General features: G+C 39.9%; 1 protein-coding gene across 3 annotated transcripts in view; it reads left to right on the top strand.

Annotated features, from left to right (window-relative positions):
* The window catches only part of MYLK (myosin light chain kinase), a 125,589-nt gene that overhangs the window by 102,674 nt on the left and 3,618 nt on the right, over window positions 1–19,297 (top strand). For 2 of the 3 annotated variants that reach the window (XM_042877680.1, XM_042877681.1), the window contains 6 exons: window positions 2,970–3,187; window positions 7,619–7,742; window positions 15,232–15,384; window positions 16,553–16,676; window positions 17,792–17,921; window positions 18,785–18,904. In XM_042877680.1, the coding sequence (XP_042733614.1) occupies window positions 2,970–3,187; window positions 7,619–7,742; window positions 15,232–15,384; window positions 16,553–16,676; window positions 17,792–17,921; window positions 18,785–18,904 (869 nt within the window). Of the gene's footprint in view, window positions 1–2,969; window positions 3,188–7,618; window positions 7,743–15,231; window positions 15,385–16,552; window positions 16,677–17,483; window positions 17,568–17,791; window positions 17,922–18,784; window positions 18,905–19,297 lie in introns of those variants that run through there. The other variant, XM_042877682.1, reaches the window with a different exon arrangement.

Raw genomic sequence — 19,297 nt, forward strand, 5'->3', positions numbered from 1 at the left:
AGCTGCACATCCATGTGCTGTCTGCTGCAAGGAGAAGCAGGTTCCTTGCTGGCTGGGACTGCTGAACAAGATATAAATTGTTAGGAGCAAAAGAGACTTTATCTATATTTGCTTCCTTGGCACTTGTCTCAATGATGTAAAAGCTGCTATTGCATTGGCATATTTCAGAGGCTGGAAGTCCGTTATACAACCTTAGTACTTGTGTGCAAGACAGTGCTTTTATTTTTAGATTCAGTTGAACAGGCTGATGATGGTAAGAGAAGGGAGCCCTACTTAGCTTGGAACTGGGAGCTGGCAGGTCTAATGGAAAACAAGGAAATGTATAAAAGGTTTGAATCGCATATGGCTTTACACTCCATTAGTTCCCCTCTGGCAACAAAAGGAGGTTATAAAAAAAAATACAAAAATACCAATGTAAACTAGCTTTGCTGACCAGTCTAATTATGATGAGATTTTAGTTTGGGATGGATGGCTACAGTGGTTTTGAAGCCTCACATGAAAATTTCCATAGTGTTACATCTATGATAAATTTAGATTTTTTTGATGACTCATTTTGAGTCAACTATTACAGCAAATGAAATCAATCAGTTCTTCTCTGAAAATCATCCTATCTGTCTGCTGGAACTCATGTGCAATCTCAGGCATTTCCTTGTTGTATATAAAGAAAGTACTTCTTCCAAAATAAGTATCTCAGTGGAAAACGAACATGAGAAACCAGTAGCACGTGGTAAATGGCATTCAGCACTGGGAGCTGAGTGCCTTCAAGTGCCTTTTTTGCATACTTCAGATAGTTTATTTTGACATGGATAATAAGATTATTGTGTTGAAAATCAAAATTATTAAAGCAGAATCGCAGCCGTAACCTTTGCTTGTCCCCACTTACTTGGTGTGATTAAAGCTGGCACAAGGCCGTTGTTTCAAAGAGAGATGTATTAAAATGTAGTGAGTATTTGCCTGGGCAGTTCCAGCATAGATTCTTCTCACTGTTCCTCCATGACAAAGTCTTACTCACAAAATCAAACACTTCTAAATGTGTGTTCTGTGCCTCTGTAGAGAAGAGTATTTTCCTCACACCGACCTGATCAGACAGATTCTGATGCAGCTGTGTGAAGGAAGCTGCTACTGCTGTGTGTGTACAGGATCTTGTCTGCTTTGGTTCAGTTCAGCTTCCTAACCCATGAAAAATTAAACTGGATTTCCATCAGGACATAAATGGAAAAACATATATTCTGTTCACGCACTTGAAGTTTAATGTAATGATGTTACCATGGTGTCTAGAGGTTCTAAAGGAAAAGCAATGTGCAGATGCATTAACTGTAACTCATTTCCAAATAATATGATAAAGTGACACTTGAGGCAATGGCACAACTTCTGGAAAAATTTCATTTTGGGGATCTGAAAAGTATGACAGCTTTCTGTTAAAAAGAAGTGATCGTTATTCATGTTAATAGTCAAAAAGGAACCTTTACTTTTTCAGTGTCAGGATAGTTACCGTGTGGAATTGCAGAGTGCTCCAGTTATCAGCATTTTGCAAGCAGATGTTTTCACAAACACCTCATGTTACAAATGTGCTGTAATCCAGTGTAACCCTGTGTTTGTGAAGCATATGCTGTTCTTTCTAATTTCCATATTAGTAGAAACTGCAGTGGCATTTCTGATTATATATCTTCTAAAATATTACAGCCAAAGTAACACATGTGTCCAGAACTCCAGATGTTTCAGTTTCAGTTTAGGACATAAGTATGTATCTGACAATCTGCAAACACTGCAAAGCCATTTTTTACTTATGTGTTTTCTTTCTGTAACTGAAACATGGAATTACATTTGGCAATAAGCATGAATGTTGCAAAATATTAAGCCATATAAAGACCATGGAATGTTTCAACTAGAACTGATTTCTAATAGCAAAGCTGCTCTGCAGCATTTGCTCTATTCTGTGTGGGTCATTTATCTTCATTAAAAAAAAAAAAAGTATTTCCCATCTTTGGACATGAGTAGATGATGAACCAGTTGAGTGATTACTCAGAATTAAAAATAAATAAATAAAAAAAAATTGCCTTTGCATTTTGTTTCACTAAATCTGGGTGAAATGTGCCACTTTCATTCCACAAACAGTTCTGAGTTTCTACCCTGTGAAGACCTCTTATTTAACATCTTAAATGAGCATAAACATGGAGTTGACTTACAAGGAGTGTTACGATGGCTCAGCTGGAAATACCTGCACTGAAAGAGTTGTGGGATATATCCTTGCCCTGCCATAGCTAAGGGGAAATTCCCACTGAGCTCACTTGGGTCAGTTATTTACCCTTTGAGCTTTGCATTCCAATTAACCATATCATTTTAATTCTTCCCTCGTCAGACATTCTTTGGCACCCTCTGTCTCTCTTCTTCCCAAACTCCTTTTTGTTAATCACTAGAAGTTTTGTTTTCCTTTTCTGCAACCCATCCTATACTTTGATATCACACTCTTGATCCACACTTTTTTCTCCTCATATTCTATACTGTAGTTTACTTTATTTCTAAAAGATATTATCTGCACTTGTGTAGAAATGGGAGCAGTGAGAAGCATAAGTTTGGAGTATGGGATGGTATTACAAGCAGTAATTTATATTACAAGTAATAATTATGTCAGTTGGGTGGCAACCACTTTGCACACACCTTAGGGCCTGGTGCAAGAGGCTGCATGCTAGAGGCAAGATGTAAACCCAGCTATCTCCTTGCGGGCTGGGACAATAATGTGGCTGTTTCACAGTCCTGACCTGGGAAAACAGACTTCAGAATAGCAAAACCTATTGTCTTATGCTATACACGAGAGGTGAGTCTTCCTGTGTAACAGTTGTGTGTTCAGATAATGCTATGAAAAAAATATGGATTGCATCCTGAAGGAATGCTTGAATTATTTGCATTTGTGTGAAGGAAATGAAAAGGCTACAGAAGTCCTTTTCTTTTTTTTTCTTTGTCTTTCATAGGGTTTCAGGAGGAGAACTCTTTGAACGAATCATTGATGAAGACTTTGAACTGACAGAGAGAGAATGCATTAAATATATGAGACAGATTTCAGCAGGAGTTGAGTACATCCATAAGCAGGGTATTGTCCATTTGGATTTGAAGCCAGAAAATATTATGTGTGTCAACAAGACTGGTACAAGTATCAAACTCATTGACTTCGGACTTGCAAGAAGATTAGGTAATAACTTTTCTGTCTACTTCAGTATGGCATGGGGAAAAGAGCAGGAAAAACAGTAATTTAATATTATATCAATATTATATTCTTCTGTATAAAAGAGTAAACAGACATTTTTCATATAAGTAAGAATGGTTTTAGGAAAAAAATATAAAAAGGGAAAATAAGACATTCCAGAAAGAGACGGGAGCTCCTCATCTTCAAAAGGAGTTGGTAGTGAAGTGTTTACAAAGCAGCTATTTGCTTCTGTGGCCAGGAGTATAACTGTAGGTTACGTGGTGAAATATATAGTAGTACTAACATGAACAGATATTTACATTTACTCTAGGAAACTGTAAAACTTTCTGACTATAAGTAATAGTATGAAACCTAAATCCCATGAATGTTACAAATACTTGAGACTTTTTTAACAGCAGACTTTAAAGTGATGCTCTCAAAGACTTTTGAATATGGACAGTTGCATTCAATTTTCACTTCACCATTAGTGTTACAACTTCCCATCCTAACAAGCAGCACATTGTTGTTTATGTTAAATATGTGAGGAATGCCATAAAAAAGCTGTGTTTAGGTTGGGCTCAAAAGGATTAATAAAATGTCACTACTTAAAAATAGCCTAACAGAATTGAAAAGAAAGAAAAAAAAAAGGCCCATTTGACAATCATCTTCTCTTCCAAAGCTGCTTTCAGCAGCTTCTTATCATTCGTTCTGGAGTAAGTTTTTCAACATGATCTGCAATTTAAAAGTGCAAGGCCTTGGAGGGTTCCTCCATCAGTGTCACCTCAGCTCTAGAAAGCTAAAAGACTTAATGGTCTTAGAGGTCTTTTCTAACCTCAGTGATTCTGTGATTCTATGAATTGTGAACTGAGATTTCTCACTCATTTGCCATTCATTTGATTCAGACAGTTCACATGCATTGCTGCTCTCTAGACGAGGAGGCCCACAGATAGATTCTTAGTAGTAACTTTCCCTCCTTCCCTCTTTAGTCAAAATTATATTTAGTGCTTATTATAAAACAGAACAATTATTATTGTAACAGTGGAGTTTGAAATTACAGCCTTCTGCTTTTTGTTGTCTGCCTACCTGCTGCTCAACCCAGTTCTTTTGATAATTAAAAATAATAGATGCCCAAGAACGTATTTTTACTAAAACAAACCAGAAATGGTGCATTGAATGAATACAGGAGACAAATCTACTCATCAGATTTTCAGGTGATGGAATTCCAAAAGGGCATTACATGAATCTCAGTAACATGGACACTGAATTCAGAGAAAAAGGTGTTTATTCCATTCATTAAAATAGAGCAGTGCCAATTCTGTTCCTTCATCAGCATGGAGCCCATGGTTTTCTGGGAGCACAAGCTGGGTCTTGCTCTTGTTAGGGAAGCAGAACTGTTTTGTGTTGGTAAGGGTTTTGTTATCAGACATGTGAAAGACTTCATCTGCAGGTATTCCAGCAGGTTTCATCAACAGGAGATATGCATGTAGCCACAGAAGGCGTTTTTATAGAAACTTCTTCAGCTACTTTAATAATGTGAAACCACAGTTAAACTCACATTTAGCAAGAGGAAGATCCTACTGTCAGCAGTCTGTTCACACCCATTAAGCTTTCCATTTTTCTGGTAATGTAGTGGCATTATTGTATGCTGCACAGTAGACCCTGGTTGGTGAGCTGCTATAATTATGTCCTGTATAGCAAATCTCTAACCTATCAACAATTATTTTTTTTTGTTTAATATATAGAAGGTTGAGACTTATGAGCACTGAACCTGATTTCAATTTTACAATACTGTATGTTCATCTGGCTTAATATGTTATTCTTTCTTGCAAAGTTCTTGCTGTTTCTTTCATAGCCTGCCATCCTGCACAAGTGGCCTCTTTTTGCCAGCTGTGCTACATGGTGCACTGGCAGCACATTCCTTCACTTGTGTTCCTTCAAGCTTTGTGATTTTGGAATTGACTGTCCAATTCACTTTGGTCTGACAGACGTGGGATTAGGAGCCCTTGTACTCCCACCATACCCCAAGGCAGCAGACAGCACTCAGCCAAGGAACTGCCAAAGGGAACAGTGACCGATTTTGCCTTACAGCTAACTGAGATTTATTTGTAATTTTTTGTAATAATGTGAGTGAATGGCTTCAAATATTCCATGTTTCTTTCAGTTTAAAAGAAATTAGGATCAGCTCCTTCTGCTCTGTTTTCTGCTGCTAATTAGTTCTCTTCTACTGTCAGGAAATACCAAACTGCAGTGGGATATTTTCCTGACCTTTTTTGGTGTGCCGAGGAACACATGTAGAAAATTGTTCAAGATAAACTTCTTGAGGGGAAGAGAATGGTTTTTGAGTACTGTAAAGATTATTTTATTAATCAGCTGATGATATACTGTGTCGGGAGCCCGTCAACTTTCTGTCTGAACTGAATGATATCCAAACACAGATCCTACTTGTGTACCAGGCTCGTAAACATCTGGGTAAAAAACTGACATATTATTGCCCTGGAAAGGTCTTTTTTCTTTTTTTCTTTTATATGCACAAAATGCTGTATCAGTTCTTTCACATTGTATGCTTGCACTCAAATGCCATGCTTTCAAAAAACATTTATGTGATCCATGGGCAGCACATTTAGTACACCAGCCTTCTGCATACACGCTGGCTCGTGGTAGTTTACACAGTGCACAGAAAAGCTTCCAAACTTGGATGTGAAACATCTGAGCCTGAGATTCAGACGACTGTGATGTAGCTTTTAGAAAAATGGGTGCTTTGTGACAAATTTTGGTACTTTTTCATAAGTACCAATGTAAATACATGTGGATGCTGACCTTAGAAAGAAAGCAGTGATGAAAACAGTATCTCAGGCTTCCTGTTTGGGCTTGGAAGGGCAATCTCTCATTGAAAATATAGAGAGAACATGGGCCTTGTTCTTAGCTAAATCAGTTTAGGTTGGGTACAGAACAAAAGGATCTGCCTTATGGTGTAAAAAAGCTATTTTGAAGGCCAGTCAGCCAGCAGGAAGGATCTCAGTGTTGGTGAACTTGCATGCAGGGAACAAGGCAGTTTCCTTCTCACTGTTTGCATCTCAGAAATGACCTGCCTCTGTAGATAGAGGCTTCTTAAAGCAGAGGTAGCATGTGAAAATGATGTTTCCACAATGAATTTTCTATCATCACAGCATTTACAATGGGGAACTGGTGCAACTGTGAATAATTCACTGCAGTTGTGCTTAAATTTGCTGCAAGTGTGCTGCTTAATCTGTAGGGAAGTCATTAACCCCTCAGTATCCTTCAATTTTCATTTTGTGTGTTGGGAATTTACATAACTTGAAAAGGTAGCAGCTTGTTTGTATGATTATGTTGAAAAGTGTGGTAATGGGAGTTCAGGTCAACAAAAATTTCTCTCATGATTCAGTATTGTGGGCAAGTAGCTTTTAGGGGAGTCTTCTCAAAACTTTGACCCATGATTTATTTGGTGGGGTTTTTTTTCAAGCTTTTCTCTTGATGGCCAAGCTGCAAATCTCTGTATGTGTGGATACCTGAACAGATGCAGGACTGGAATCTGTTACATCTGCCTTTCTTCCCATACATATCTGCTTTGTGTAGATGGTAATCTCTTTGGGAGAGGAACGGTTCCCCTCTGTCATTGTACAGTGCCTCATCTAGATGCTCCTCTTGCACACAAGATAAACGCAACATAATGGATCTCACTTAAGGCTGATTATTCAAGTACATGTGCAGACTGGACATGAGTTTCTTAACCCAAATCCAAGCTTGCCTCAAGTCAGAAACAATTTATTTCCTGAGATTTTTCTACTTCTAGAAAACATTTTTTTTTAATTCAAAGTGATTTTTTTCCCAACCCCTGCTGTATTCTTTTCAGCTTCCTTCCTGCCCGTGCTTGCTTATTCTTTTCTTCTTCTTCCCATTTTATTTGAAATGAGCATCAATGAAAATGTGCTGCTTCAGTTAAAAGATGTGCAACCCAACATTGATTCTATTTCCTGTTTGGGCTATAAAAATATGTTCTAATAAAATAATTATTTCTTATTATAATGTTATCATTACTGTATTTCTGCCATAACATGCAGATCCCTAAGCTGTAAAAATCTTAGACAATTTGTTAAAACCCTTTTCTGACCCTGGAATCCTGAAATCCTCTTGTGAAACTGAGTGAACTCTTTGCAATACAACCTCCTTATTTTGTGTCTTGCACCATGTTGTGTGTTAGAGGATGCTTAATATATAACTCCCTTTTTTATAATTATTGTTTATGTTCCAGCTAAGAAAATAGCAGCTCACTCATGATTTAGTTTTTCTGATTAGAATTGTTAACAATACCACAAGCATATGTGCAAAAACTGTTTTGTTTTTTTCTGCTCCTGGAGAATAATAGTTTTTAAAAATTCAAATGCGGCAATTAATGGTTTTCTCTTTCATCTTTCACAGAAAGTGCAGGTTCTCTCAAAGTTCTCTTTGGGACACCTGAGTTTGTGGCTCCAGAAGTTATAAACTATGAACCTATTGGATACGAAACAGATATGTGGAGTATAGGAGTCATCTGCTACATCCTGTGAGTATCTTCGCTATTCTTGATCTCAATCCCAACAGTTTCTGAACATACGAAATTTCCACCAGCTTATGGGTGTTCTCCACATTTCAGGCCTTTTATATTACATTTAAAAGCTCCAGCATGGTTAATAAAATATCTCTGATCTCTGAAGCAGTGAACTACAAAATTAGCAGATGTAGAAATTTAGCCATTTAGTGTTATACATCTTACATCACAAACCAACCACATTTCTCATTTAAAAGCCAATGTGATCGTATTTAATTATTGATTTCAAAGTGTTTTTCCTTCCCAGCTGTTTAAGTAACATGTTTGGGCGTGTACTCGTAACTCATCTTCTCATTCTTTTATTCTCAAGAGAGAAAATTTTTGTGTAATTCTGAGGTCTTTCCATTCAGATTACATCTCCCACGGGACAGACTAAAATATCCCAGCATTACTGTATCTGTTCACAGTGCGTTTTGATTTATTATTAAGTGCAAACCACTGAATAAATTCATTTTAAAAGCAGCATGGATCAACCTCGTGGACATATTTTAAAGAACAGTTGGCTGCAGCTCCTGGTTACACACTGTGGTACTTGGTGCAGTCTTTATGTTGACAACATGTCATTATGCACTTCAGTGGGTTTAGAGAAATGTCTGTGGAAATAACACCTCCCAGGTCTCATGCCTAGAACAGCAATCAATCTTCTTCCTACTGTGACTTTGCAAATGTGATGCTACATAAATGAATGAGATGAAACTCAGTCTGGAGTGTGGTTGTTTTTCCTTCACTGCAGTTTCAATAGCAAGTAAGTAGAAGATCTTCTTTTCACTTGTTTTCTTACCAGGCTTCTGTCAGTAACTTGCTTTCTTTTCTGGAAGAACCCTCTTCTCCCTGCCTGGCCTTTTCCCCTCATCTCTGCTCACTCTTACTTGTCAGCCTATTCTTGTTCTCATACCCTCCTCATTTCCAGACTAAGCAACATCATTTTCTTCCTCATCCTGTGCAAAAGCTACTGCATTATCTCTCTTACTCCCAGCCAAGACTGAATACTTCTGTTATCTTCTGTTGCATATGTGAAGTGTGCTATACTCTTCAAGGTCACTTTGCTCTGCCAGTTTGTTTACAGGACCTTCATTTTCCATTTAGTACCAGCATTTTTTTTCTGGATCTTGAAAGCTCATTTGGATCATCCCGTAGTTCAAATAATTTAGACCACACAAGCTGTACTCAGAAGACAAATCCATTTATTTCTCTAACTTCTGAGGTCTCCTGTGTTACTGTGCACGGGAAGAGTGGTGTGGAGATCTCAAACTGCCTGTGCAGCAACGAAAAAATCACTAGTGAAATCGATGCTGCATTGCCCTCTAGAGGCCTTTCACACGTTAAGAAACAAACTATTCAAATAAGACACACATATTTGAGGTTTCTAACCGAAGTATACGATGAGTTTTTGTGTGCTTGAAATATCAGCAGGCTATTTCTTTTGAGAAATGTCAGGCATGCATGGCAAAAGTTGGCAATGGCAGTTGTGTGTGTTCCCAAGGGAAACCAAACCAAGGCTTCTGCTCCCATACAGTGCACACTGGTCATGTCGTCAACATCATAGGGCGAAGGGAACAGGTGAAACAATTGTGAAATGTCTTGCCAAAGATCAGTCTGCTGGCAGGGGCAGAAATGCTTCTTCCCAGTTCCTCTGTGCCATCAGAAGTGAAGAAATTTGTATGCTGGTGGGATTGGAGAGGTGTTGCATCTGATCTGATATGCCTTGTGAAATACTTCACGAAATAACTTGTTTGTAAAGATGTCTTTAAGCTCATTTAAATCCTCATGAGGGTAAACTTACATTACCCAAATGCAATGAAAATCTCCTTTTTCATGCATAAACTATTGCCACAATAACGATCAGCAGTACTAATCAGCATTTGTCTTTGTTGCCATAAGAACAAAGTAATAGTGGTTGGGGAGAGCTGTGAGGAGCTGAGTCATCACTTGGACTTTCCCTCCCCACCCGGATGGACAGGCTCCCAGTCTGTCTTCACTTCCTTAAAGCCCAGCTATTTTTGCCATCTTTCAACTCAGAGCCATTTCCAAAAGGGACCATCACATCATCATTACAGAATGCAAATAAAAGTCATTGAGAATTGGATCTCTCATTAATTGTAACTCTGCTTTCCTGTTTTGATTGCATGCTCAGAACTGCCAAATCTCATGTATGAACTCTAAGACTCGCTTACGTGGTGTCTGCCTCCCGTACCATCGCTGTGCTCGTACCTCAGCATTTGTGCCCTCTCTTGCTGATGTGGTGAGTCAGATCATGAAAGAAGAGTTGAGCACTGCAGTGGCACTGGACATAAGCACAAGGCTGCTCCAGACAGCTGATGGCCCAGAGTTGCTGTGCCCAGCACATGCTTTAAGTGAAGTTGCAGGGAACGCTGAGAGACTTGCCAGCATCTCTTTCATGATAGGATTTGGGACAGTTGAGAGGGAGGCAACCTGCCTAGAGAGAAACATGCTTCCAGTATGCCCTGCACAACCAACAAACAGCCCAGGTGCAGCAGAGCTTAAGAGCTACTTAAGAGATCTCTGTGGGTGAAGGGTCTTCCCTACAGAATAATTATTAGGTGGGATGTTTCCTCAAGTAAGAAACAGGGTGAAGTCATTCCGCCAAAACCCTTCAGGTAAACCTCTCTCCTGCCATACAGACAGAAGTACATGTATTGCACTCTGCTGCATATCTCCCTTACAGCATGATTTACTTAATTCCATCCTACAGCTCACGAGTATCCTTTCCACATTTCTAAGCCACAAACTAAATCCTTTTAATCTTTTTGGACAACTGATTCAGTCCCATCTCTTCATCACTCTCTATTCTTCCTTAAATTTCCCTGTTTGTATTCTCCACCTCATGCTTTTTATCTTCCACTTTTATCTTGCTCTCTGTCCTGTTCTGCATCACAGTACTGTTCCACATACTTAAGTTGATCTATTGCCTTTGAAGTAACAGGCCACAAATATTATAGCTTGTGTATATCATCTCCATTTATGTCTATTTCAGTGTTTCTTTTTGCGTTTGCTGTAACCTTTATCTAATGAAGGTTAAAACCTCCTGAATTCTTTCCAGCTCTTTCTGTCCAATTTAGTCCAGGCAGAAATACTTGTTTGTGACTTTTCTATTTCCATTTCTTTCCAGTGATCCATTTGGATAGCCAGTGCTTCTAATATTTATTAATCTGAAACAATTTCTAAATTTTATTTTTTTTTACCCAGATTTCAGCCAAAGATCTCAGCTCTGTATTCACACTGACAGAAGATAGCACTTTTCCTTCTGTTGCCTTGGAATCTAACTAATACAAGTTCATTGTCTGCCTAGCGATACATACCCTGATTCTTCAGACATTCCCTTTCATTTTCATTTACTGTCTAATTCATCGCTGCTCCTTTTCCTCCGTCGTTCAGCAGTTAGGTCAGTTGAAAGACCTTTTAGCATCCTTCATCTTTTGAGTGTGCATACTCAGGGCTTCGACGCCTTTGCTGTCTTGCACTTGGCTCTATACTATATTAAAAATTTAAGACTTGTTAATATAAAGATAAGAGAGCATTCTTTTTTTCTTCAACAAAGCAAGCTAAGAGGCCTTTAATGCCAAGTCTAACGCTCAAAAGAAAATGAATTATTTGGTCAGCAGCACTGGCAAAGTGTGATTCCACACTAATCTACTGAGCATGTAAAACAAGGATGCCAGAGTACTGGCATGGCTTCAGCAATGAGCTGTGTTCCTTTACGTGGGCATCAGTTGTCCATTTCTTCCTTGCAATCACCAGTGTAGGAGTGAGTCAGCCCCGCTCTAAGGAAGTGGTTGTTTAGTACAGCGGATGCACATCTCCAACAAATGAATCTATTGTAAGCTTTATTTGTAAAAGCATTCAACTACTCCATGATCTCCAGGGTGCAGCCATTATCACCTCTGCATAAATGGGCTTATGTGGCATAACCTGCCACAAGGCAGAGGTAACTCTTCATACTGAAAATTGTTACTTTTTTCACTGTTACTGCAATGCAAAAACTGCAGGCAGGAGCTCGGTGTCAGAACAAATCAGTTGCTGTTGGAAACTCTTCTTGCAGAGTAATGCTCAGAGCAGCATTTTACGAGACATGCAGCAAGCCCATCTTTCCTGGGTTGGAGACAGTTCTGGCACAAAGGCTTCCAAGTGAAAAGCTGTGGTTTTGTTACGTAGGCACTGGTGACTGGGGACCACATTGGACCCTTCTGATCTTGGCATTTCTATATGTGCAGTCAGAGTTTCATTAGAACAGGCAAATAAACGCTAAGGGTTGCCTTGAGAATAAAATATCTTTCTTCTTTATTTAGAAGTGGAAACCGTGAAAGACTTTCTAAACAAATGGTTCCAACATGCCAGGAAGATGCCTGCTTAAGTAGCTGGAAAAATGTTTTCAGTAAACATCTTGCTTCTTGTCTAAGAGTAGCTTCACAGTGTAAGCTCAGTATTAATTTTCTGGAGAGGTAGCTCATCTTTATCACTTAGCTTCAGCATTCCAAAAGGAAATTGTTTCCATAATCTGTCAAAAGAGTTGCTCAGCCATTATTACTTTAAATGGCTATTAAGAAATGAACAACCAAGACTTAGGTCAGTGAGATCTGTGATAAAGAAAAGAATTTCTGAGTATAACCTGTATAAGTTTCTGGGCTGGTTTTTCTTTTGCTTTCTGACTATACACAAGGATCCAGTTCTTCTTACAGGTATTTTCATGACAAAGCAACTGATTCACAATGTAAAACTGTGGTGAACTGACAAGGTTATTTTCAGCTTATAAATTTACAACAGCACATTCAGAAATGCAAAAATATGTTCACTGAAGCCTTTGAAGAGGCACTGTTACAGTGGTGTTTGGAAATGGCAGATTAATGGGTACCAGTTAATGGGTGCATGGAGTGGTTTGATCCTATGAAAGCAGATAAGATTATAGCAGATAATCCTGTTGTGCAATTCTTCTTTAAAAAAATAAATAAATTAAATAAAATAAAGCCAACTAAAGCAACCCAACTATTTTTTACCACTCTAATCTCCTCCTATGTATCCCTCATCTGTCAAAAGCTGTGTGTGACATGCCGTCCCTTTGCCCAGAAAGCTACATGTCTCTCCAAACTCCGCACCTGCAATATCAGTGTGGAGCAATGGGCACCATCTGTAGCAGTCCCTGCAGCATGGGAGTGATCTCTCAATAAGCAGCTTTAACCTCTGGACATGGGCCAAACTATTATTACAGCACAAGAGCTGCATAATACTATTTGTGGTAATACTATGCAAAGGTCACATTTGCTATCCTTCGACAAAGTGGGATTGTTTTTGCTCTGGCTACCCAAGTGTTTCCTCTGGAAGTTTAGCAGCATGAAGAGCATCTCCTAAATTGATGGTGAATTAAATAAATATTTCACAGAGCTTTCATTAGTATAAACTGTGAGCCTTTTGGTAAGCCACTGAATTGGTTGAGAGACTACTGTGCTTGCTACATAGTCACAAAAGAGACAACTTAGAAATCAGACCTGTAAGAACGGTGATACGGATGAGAGCTTTTCACCTCCTAAAACATTACTGAAAGAGTTTATTTGTTGTTGTTAATAGGAAAGTGCTTAAATATTGTAGTGGGGGTAGCTGTAAGGCCCTGCAGGAGGGCTTTGTGGATTCTAGGAAGGAGTTTTTGCATCAGCAACGCACCTGCCCACGGCTGCTGATGTGCATGAGGGCAGAGCAGAGTCCCTCATTCTGTGGTGGCTGCAGCAGCTCTGCAGTGCTGTCAGGTATAACATGTGTCTCTTCCAGTAAACTGTGTCAAAGTCAGAGAACGGTTACAGTAAAGTAGGTTGTTTTATTGGAGTACTTTTGTGTGTGTGTATTAATCTTTCTGCTTTCTGCAATTCGTGCCTATGATATGTGCATAAATGTATGCCACCTTATACAGTTACAAAGGCAGGCTTCACTGTTGTATTTGAATGCACCCTAGATACTGAAAAAATAAAACAGAAGATGCCTTCTGATGTGATTCACCTTCTGTCTGAGAAGAAAGCAACCTTTTATCTTCATCCTCATGTATTATTACTAGCAAATTTCTGAGGTATACGTGCAGGATTCTGCACTCTGCTGCACTGCACAAAACTTCCAGAAATGGTAAAAGATTTCATATCTGCCCTGCCTGCAACTTCAAAGAATGCATCTTTCTGCTTGGCTTAGGGAAGTGAAATCCTTAGGAAAAAAATCTGGATGAGATTTTGAATGTAATTAGTAACAAAAGAGTAACAAAACAGCTTAGCAGGGGATTATACTAACATTATTCATCTAGTCGCTAACTTTATTTGTTCCCAACCTCCTTTCTTACCAATCTCTTCTGTAATATTCAGAAGCATCACATATAATATTTCCAGAACCCTAATAATGCCCACTTAATTTTCCAAGTTAAAAAAAAAGTACTACTATTGAAATGTATTGATTGTTTAAGAGAACGGTTAACGTGATTGTACAGAGAAAGGAAATAAAGTCCACAAAATGTGACTGAGAATAGGTTATCGGGCAGATTGCATGCCAGGATGGAGACATGGGCAACTGTCCAACTTGCAGTTTCAAGGAATAAACCAGCCTTTCGTCTGAGGGTGTTCACTGACAGGCTGATCTAGACAGATATCAGAAGAATCTGGCTGCACAAAGGTACAGTATAATGAACGACACAGCTCAGCTACAGAAACATACACTGCAGAAATGAGACCGTTCTGTAATTGCCTTTCACTTGCCATTTATCAGTTATACTGAGTTAAAAGCCTGGAAAGCTCAGCTTATGCTATAAAAGAGTATGATCTCCATTTCAAGAACCATCATGACTGATTGAGAACGTAAAGACCAAACTACTTCTGGATGCATCTGCACAGCTTTACAGCCTGCTGTGAAGTAGGTCTGTTTGATCTGGCAATATAACTCGGGAAGAGAGAGGTGTGTGATTGTGTTTACAAAGTAGTCCTGGGAATATCATTATTTCATGCTGCACCTTTCTTCCCAGGCTCTCTCCACAGAATTAAATGGAATAAAATGTACAAAACACTTGGTTTGATGCTAAAGGTAGGAAAGGCACTGTGAATGCACACACGCACACAAAAGCTACCAACTGACTTTGGTGTGAAGATGGCAATATTATTTATGCAGAATGACACAAGTCATTTCAGTCTCCATTTTCATCTTGTGCTGCTTCACTCCTCAGAAGTCTTGGGAAGTGAGAAAGAAAGAGCAAAATCATTCCTCTCAGCTTTGCAGTAGAAAATTAGGTCCCTTCCCCATACCTGTATCCCCAATTGTAGTTAACTTTGAGTCTTTGTTGTTTTTTTTTTGTAGTAAGCTTTGACTGACACAGACCTGCAGGACATAGGGGATGTCGCACACTAATTTAATCCCGTTCGCAAACTGACGCTGTTTGCCTTGTGTCTGTCTGTCTGTTCTACCCCAGGGTCAGCGGGCTTTCTCCCTTCATGGGAGACAACGACAACGAGACCCTGGCCAATGTCACCTCGGCCACGTGGGACTTCGACGATGAGGCTTTTGATGAAATCTCTGATGATGCCAAGGACTTTATCAGCAATCTACTGAAGAAAGACATGAAGTAAAGCAGTTGGACTTGATACACTCTCTATGTTTGCATTTAGCCAAACTTGCCAGTCTTGTTTCCCCTGCTGCAAACTGCCGCATCGCCGCAGGCACCTCTGGCAATACTTTATAAGGAGCTCTGCGTGCCCTTCTCCTGCGTGCAGCTGGCGTTTATTTCACAGTGCAGGGGCTGAATGGAGTGCTTATTTTAATCACCCGCACTGTCTGCTTTTGCTTTCCCTCAGGCTGAGGTCCTGAGGCTCTGTGTGCCCACTGTGCCTTTGCTGCAGTGTGGCCACCATGTAAGAACTACAGATTGCTGCATCAGTATTCTGCCTTGATCTGAATGGGCTGCAGTTTCACTAGGTCTATTTCCTTTTGTGGCTTTTTGGATGTGGTGCCTCTAAGTACCACAGTATAAATCTAGCAGTTGGACAAGAAAAAAAATAGAGTGGGAAACCCTGCTTACAGCAGACTGAACAAAGCCAGAACGCCTTCTTCTTGCAATGAGTTTCAATGGGATTGATAGAGAGCAGAGGGTTACGGTGTGTGCATGCGCAGGGAAGCAACAGAGTCACTGTCCCTGGAGATGTCCATGAACTGTGGAGCTGTAGCAATGAGGGACGTGGTCAGTGGGCATGGTGGGGGTGGGCTGATGGTAGGACTGGATGATCTTAGAGGTCTTTTCAAACCTTTATGATTCTGTGATCACAAAGTGGAGAATGGGTGTGGTGCAACCAGAGATTTGGACACTGCTGTTTTATTACATGCTTGGTGCTGTATGGAAGGGAGGCTATTATGTGGTGGAAATGGGGAAAATTCCAGAAGTGAGTGAGAGATCTGGGACAGGGTTCTGCAGGCGCGAGGTAGCTGGATCATCGCCATTGTGGCTCTGTTGTATGTGCTCCATGCCTAAAGCATATGGCTTTTCGTGCTCTGTTTTATAATGTTTTGGTCACACTTGAAAATGCACAGCTCTCTCTCTCAAAAGAAAAAAATATATATATCCAGAAATTGAGAAAGTGAGCTTGGGAAGTAAGCATGGCTGGGAAAGCAGTGCCATGTGATCTGTGCTGCTAAATTTAGGAAACAGAAATATCAGCTTTGAGAAAAGAGAGAGGGAAATAATGTTAAAGCAGCTGTCATTAATGGCAACACTGACTGGTCTTTTTATATAAAAACAGGAGTCGCTTAAATTGTACTCAATGTCTTCAGCACCCATGGCTGCAAAAAGACACCAAAAACATGGAAGCCAAAAAACTTTCCAAAGATAGGATGAAGAAATATATGGCCAGAAGAAAATGGCAGGTAATGAAGAGGATGTACCAGTGGGCTTGTTATCCTAATAAGTCTCTGTATTTCTAATGTTTGTGATTCCAAGAAATAAGCCGTGCCAGGCAGTTTCTGCAAGGGAAACTCCCATGTGGGCTGTGCGTGAGTGCAGCACAGCGGTGTGGGTGTCCGGGGTGAGCAGGGGGAGGCTGTGCCATGCATGTAATGCAACTGTTCCACTGCTACAGGCAGATGAGTCCAAGCATAGATTTGCCTCTTGTGGGGTTCTGACTCCTTCCTCCCTGCACTGCTGAGGGGTTTTTGTTATCCTTAACAAACCTGAACTGAACTACCCAAGTCCTGTCCTGTAGAGGCACTCAGCTTTTCTTAGGACTGTCACGTTGGTTTAATAATTTTATTTCATGTATTTTTTTTTCTCCGTATCTTCTTGTTTCTTAATGCTGGAGCTGTTGTTCTCAGTCCATCTCTGCCATTCTGATAGTTAGAGTAGCTGAGACATAAAATCCTGGATCCAGCTTTTTAGTAGCCTACAGAATACTCACTTATGTTAAATCAACCTTGTATTTCCCCTTAGGTTCTATTTTAAGTGTTTCTTAGGAGATCATGCAAGCTGTACAAAACAAACGTGTCCGTACTACACGCACTGTGGTTTGAGTGTATTTTAGTACCCTGGCAGTAGATTCTTGAGCCTGTCAGAGGTCTGCTTCCATCATGCAGATGGTACTTTCTCATTCGTTTCATATTAGCTGCTTATTCATTCTGATGAAACTCAGTCCAGCCCATAAGGCTATCGAGAAACCCATCCACCACCAGAGCTAAGTTGCAGTTAAACAGTGCATAGCTTTCTTGCTGGCTCCCCTCTTGCACAGCGCTTCTTATCCTCAGCTAACAGAGACATTCATTTAGGTATGAGTTCATCAGGGAAAGTTTATATCTGCAACTAAATTTGGTAATTCAGACCAGCCTGCTCTGTCTCTCCTAAAACATCAGAGCTATATATAAGCAGTTTCTCCAACAATTCCAGCGCGGTTTGCAGAGATCCCAGCTAATTTGTACGAAGCACCATTGTCACAGAAAATCACATGCCTTTTGGATTGGATTGATCAGAAGCCTTTTGTGTTATGTCTTAGAAAACAGGCCATGCTGTCCGAGCAATAGGAAGACTGTCATCCATGGCAATGATTTCTGGTATGAGTGGGAGGAAGGCCTCTGGGAGCTCGCCTACCAGCCCGATAAATGCAGACAAAGTAGAGAATGAAGGTAAGGAACTTCGCTGCAATTCATTTTTACCTCTTCAGGAACCTTAGGAAAACTCTTAGCAAAACGCTAGAAGAGACTGATTGTTGAGCTGGTTATTTCTGCACTGTCTCTGTTATTATGTTTCTTTTTTTCTTTTAAAGAAATCTATCAAAAAGTCATTGTTCTCATATTCTGATACTCTAAATCCCCCAGCCTAAGTAGTGGAAGCAAACTGTTTTCTTTTTAAAGGCAAAGAATTAAGGCAGATTTTTCAGCTGCACGCTGTATCAGTTTGGGAATGCATGTTTATACAAAACTTGCAGTGATGTATGAGCTCCTCATGAGAGCGAGCAAGCAGTGAAGCATTAACACTTGCTGTGACCAAGAGCTGTACGATGGGTGAACCGTGCTACTCAGATAGAAGTTTTTAAATAAAGTGTCCACATTATTCCCCTACGTCCCCATTAGAAGTGTGGATTTGTGGTGCATTTCAATCAGAAGTGCAGATGTTTGACACTTCTGAAGATCCTGCAAGTCATTCTGATGTACCCACGTAGACTGATCCGAGCTGAAGCGGTTTTCCCCTCAGACCAGCAGAAGTCTGATCTTGATTACAAACAAATTCAAGGAAAAATTAAAGGTTATTCATAGCACAGTGGCCTGCATGTTGATTTCATTCTATTTATGGTCTGAATATTTGTGCTGCTGTGACAGACTGGCACACAGCTGTGCAGCTCACGTCCTCTCTGTCCCATCAGCTCCAAAGAATTAAGTGAAATGAAATAAAAGCAGCTTTCATTACTGCCTGGTTAAAAATAAATGAAATGCGTTTTTTGAGAATATGCCCTAAAAAACAGTAAAACAATATTTTCACTCTCCTCCAGATGCTTTCCTTGAAGAAGTGGCTGAAGAAAAGCCCCACGTAAAGCCATATTTTACTAAAACAATCCTTGACATGGAGGTTGTGGAAGGAAGTGCTGCTAGGTTTGACTGCAAAATCGAAGGTACACTGAATAAGCATTATTTCTTTCTTTCCTTCCCTGCCACCGTTCTGCACTGTGCTGTAACCTAGCTCTTTTTTTTTCTTCTTTCTTTTTAATTGTTGTGTTGGTATCATTTTTCTTCACCAATATCTGCATGTCACAGCATGGATGTTTTGCAGTAACAGAACTTTGGAGCAGCATGGGCTTGTTCTGTGCTTGCCATAGAACAGCAGCCTCGTAGAGTCACTGTGTGAGTCACTAATTCAGAATGCCAAGTGGGAACTGCAAGATGATTTTTGAGGGTGGAAGCAATAAAAACAAGATGCAGTGCAATACCACAGGTTGCAAAAGTACACTCAATAAAGACTGCAAAGACTGCTTACCAGAAACTAAGAACAAAAAGGGGTCATTGTC

This window comes from Lagopus leucura, unplaced genomic scaffold (assembly GCF_019238085.1).
Source record: "Lagopus leucura isolate 7727_CA_CO unplaced genomic scaffold, USGS_WTPT01 Super-Scaffold_100019, whole genome shotgun sequence".
In the NCBI taxonomy this organism is placed as follows: Eukaryota; Metazoa; Chordata; class Aves; order Galliformes; family Phasianidae; genus Lagopus; species Lagopus leucura.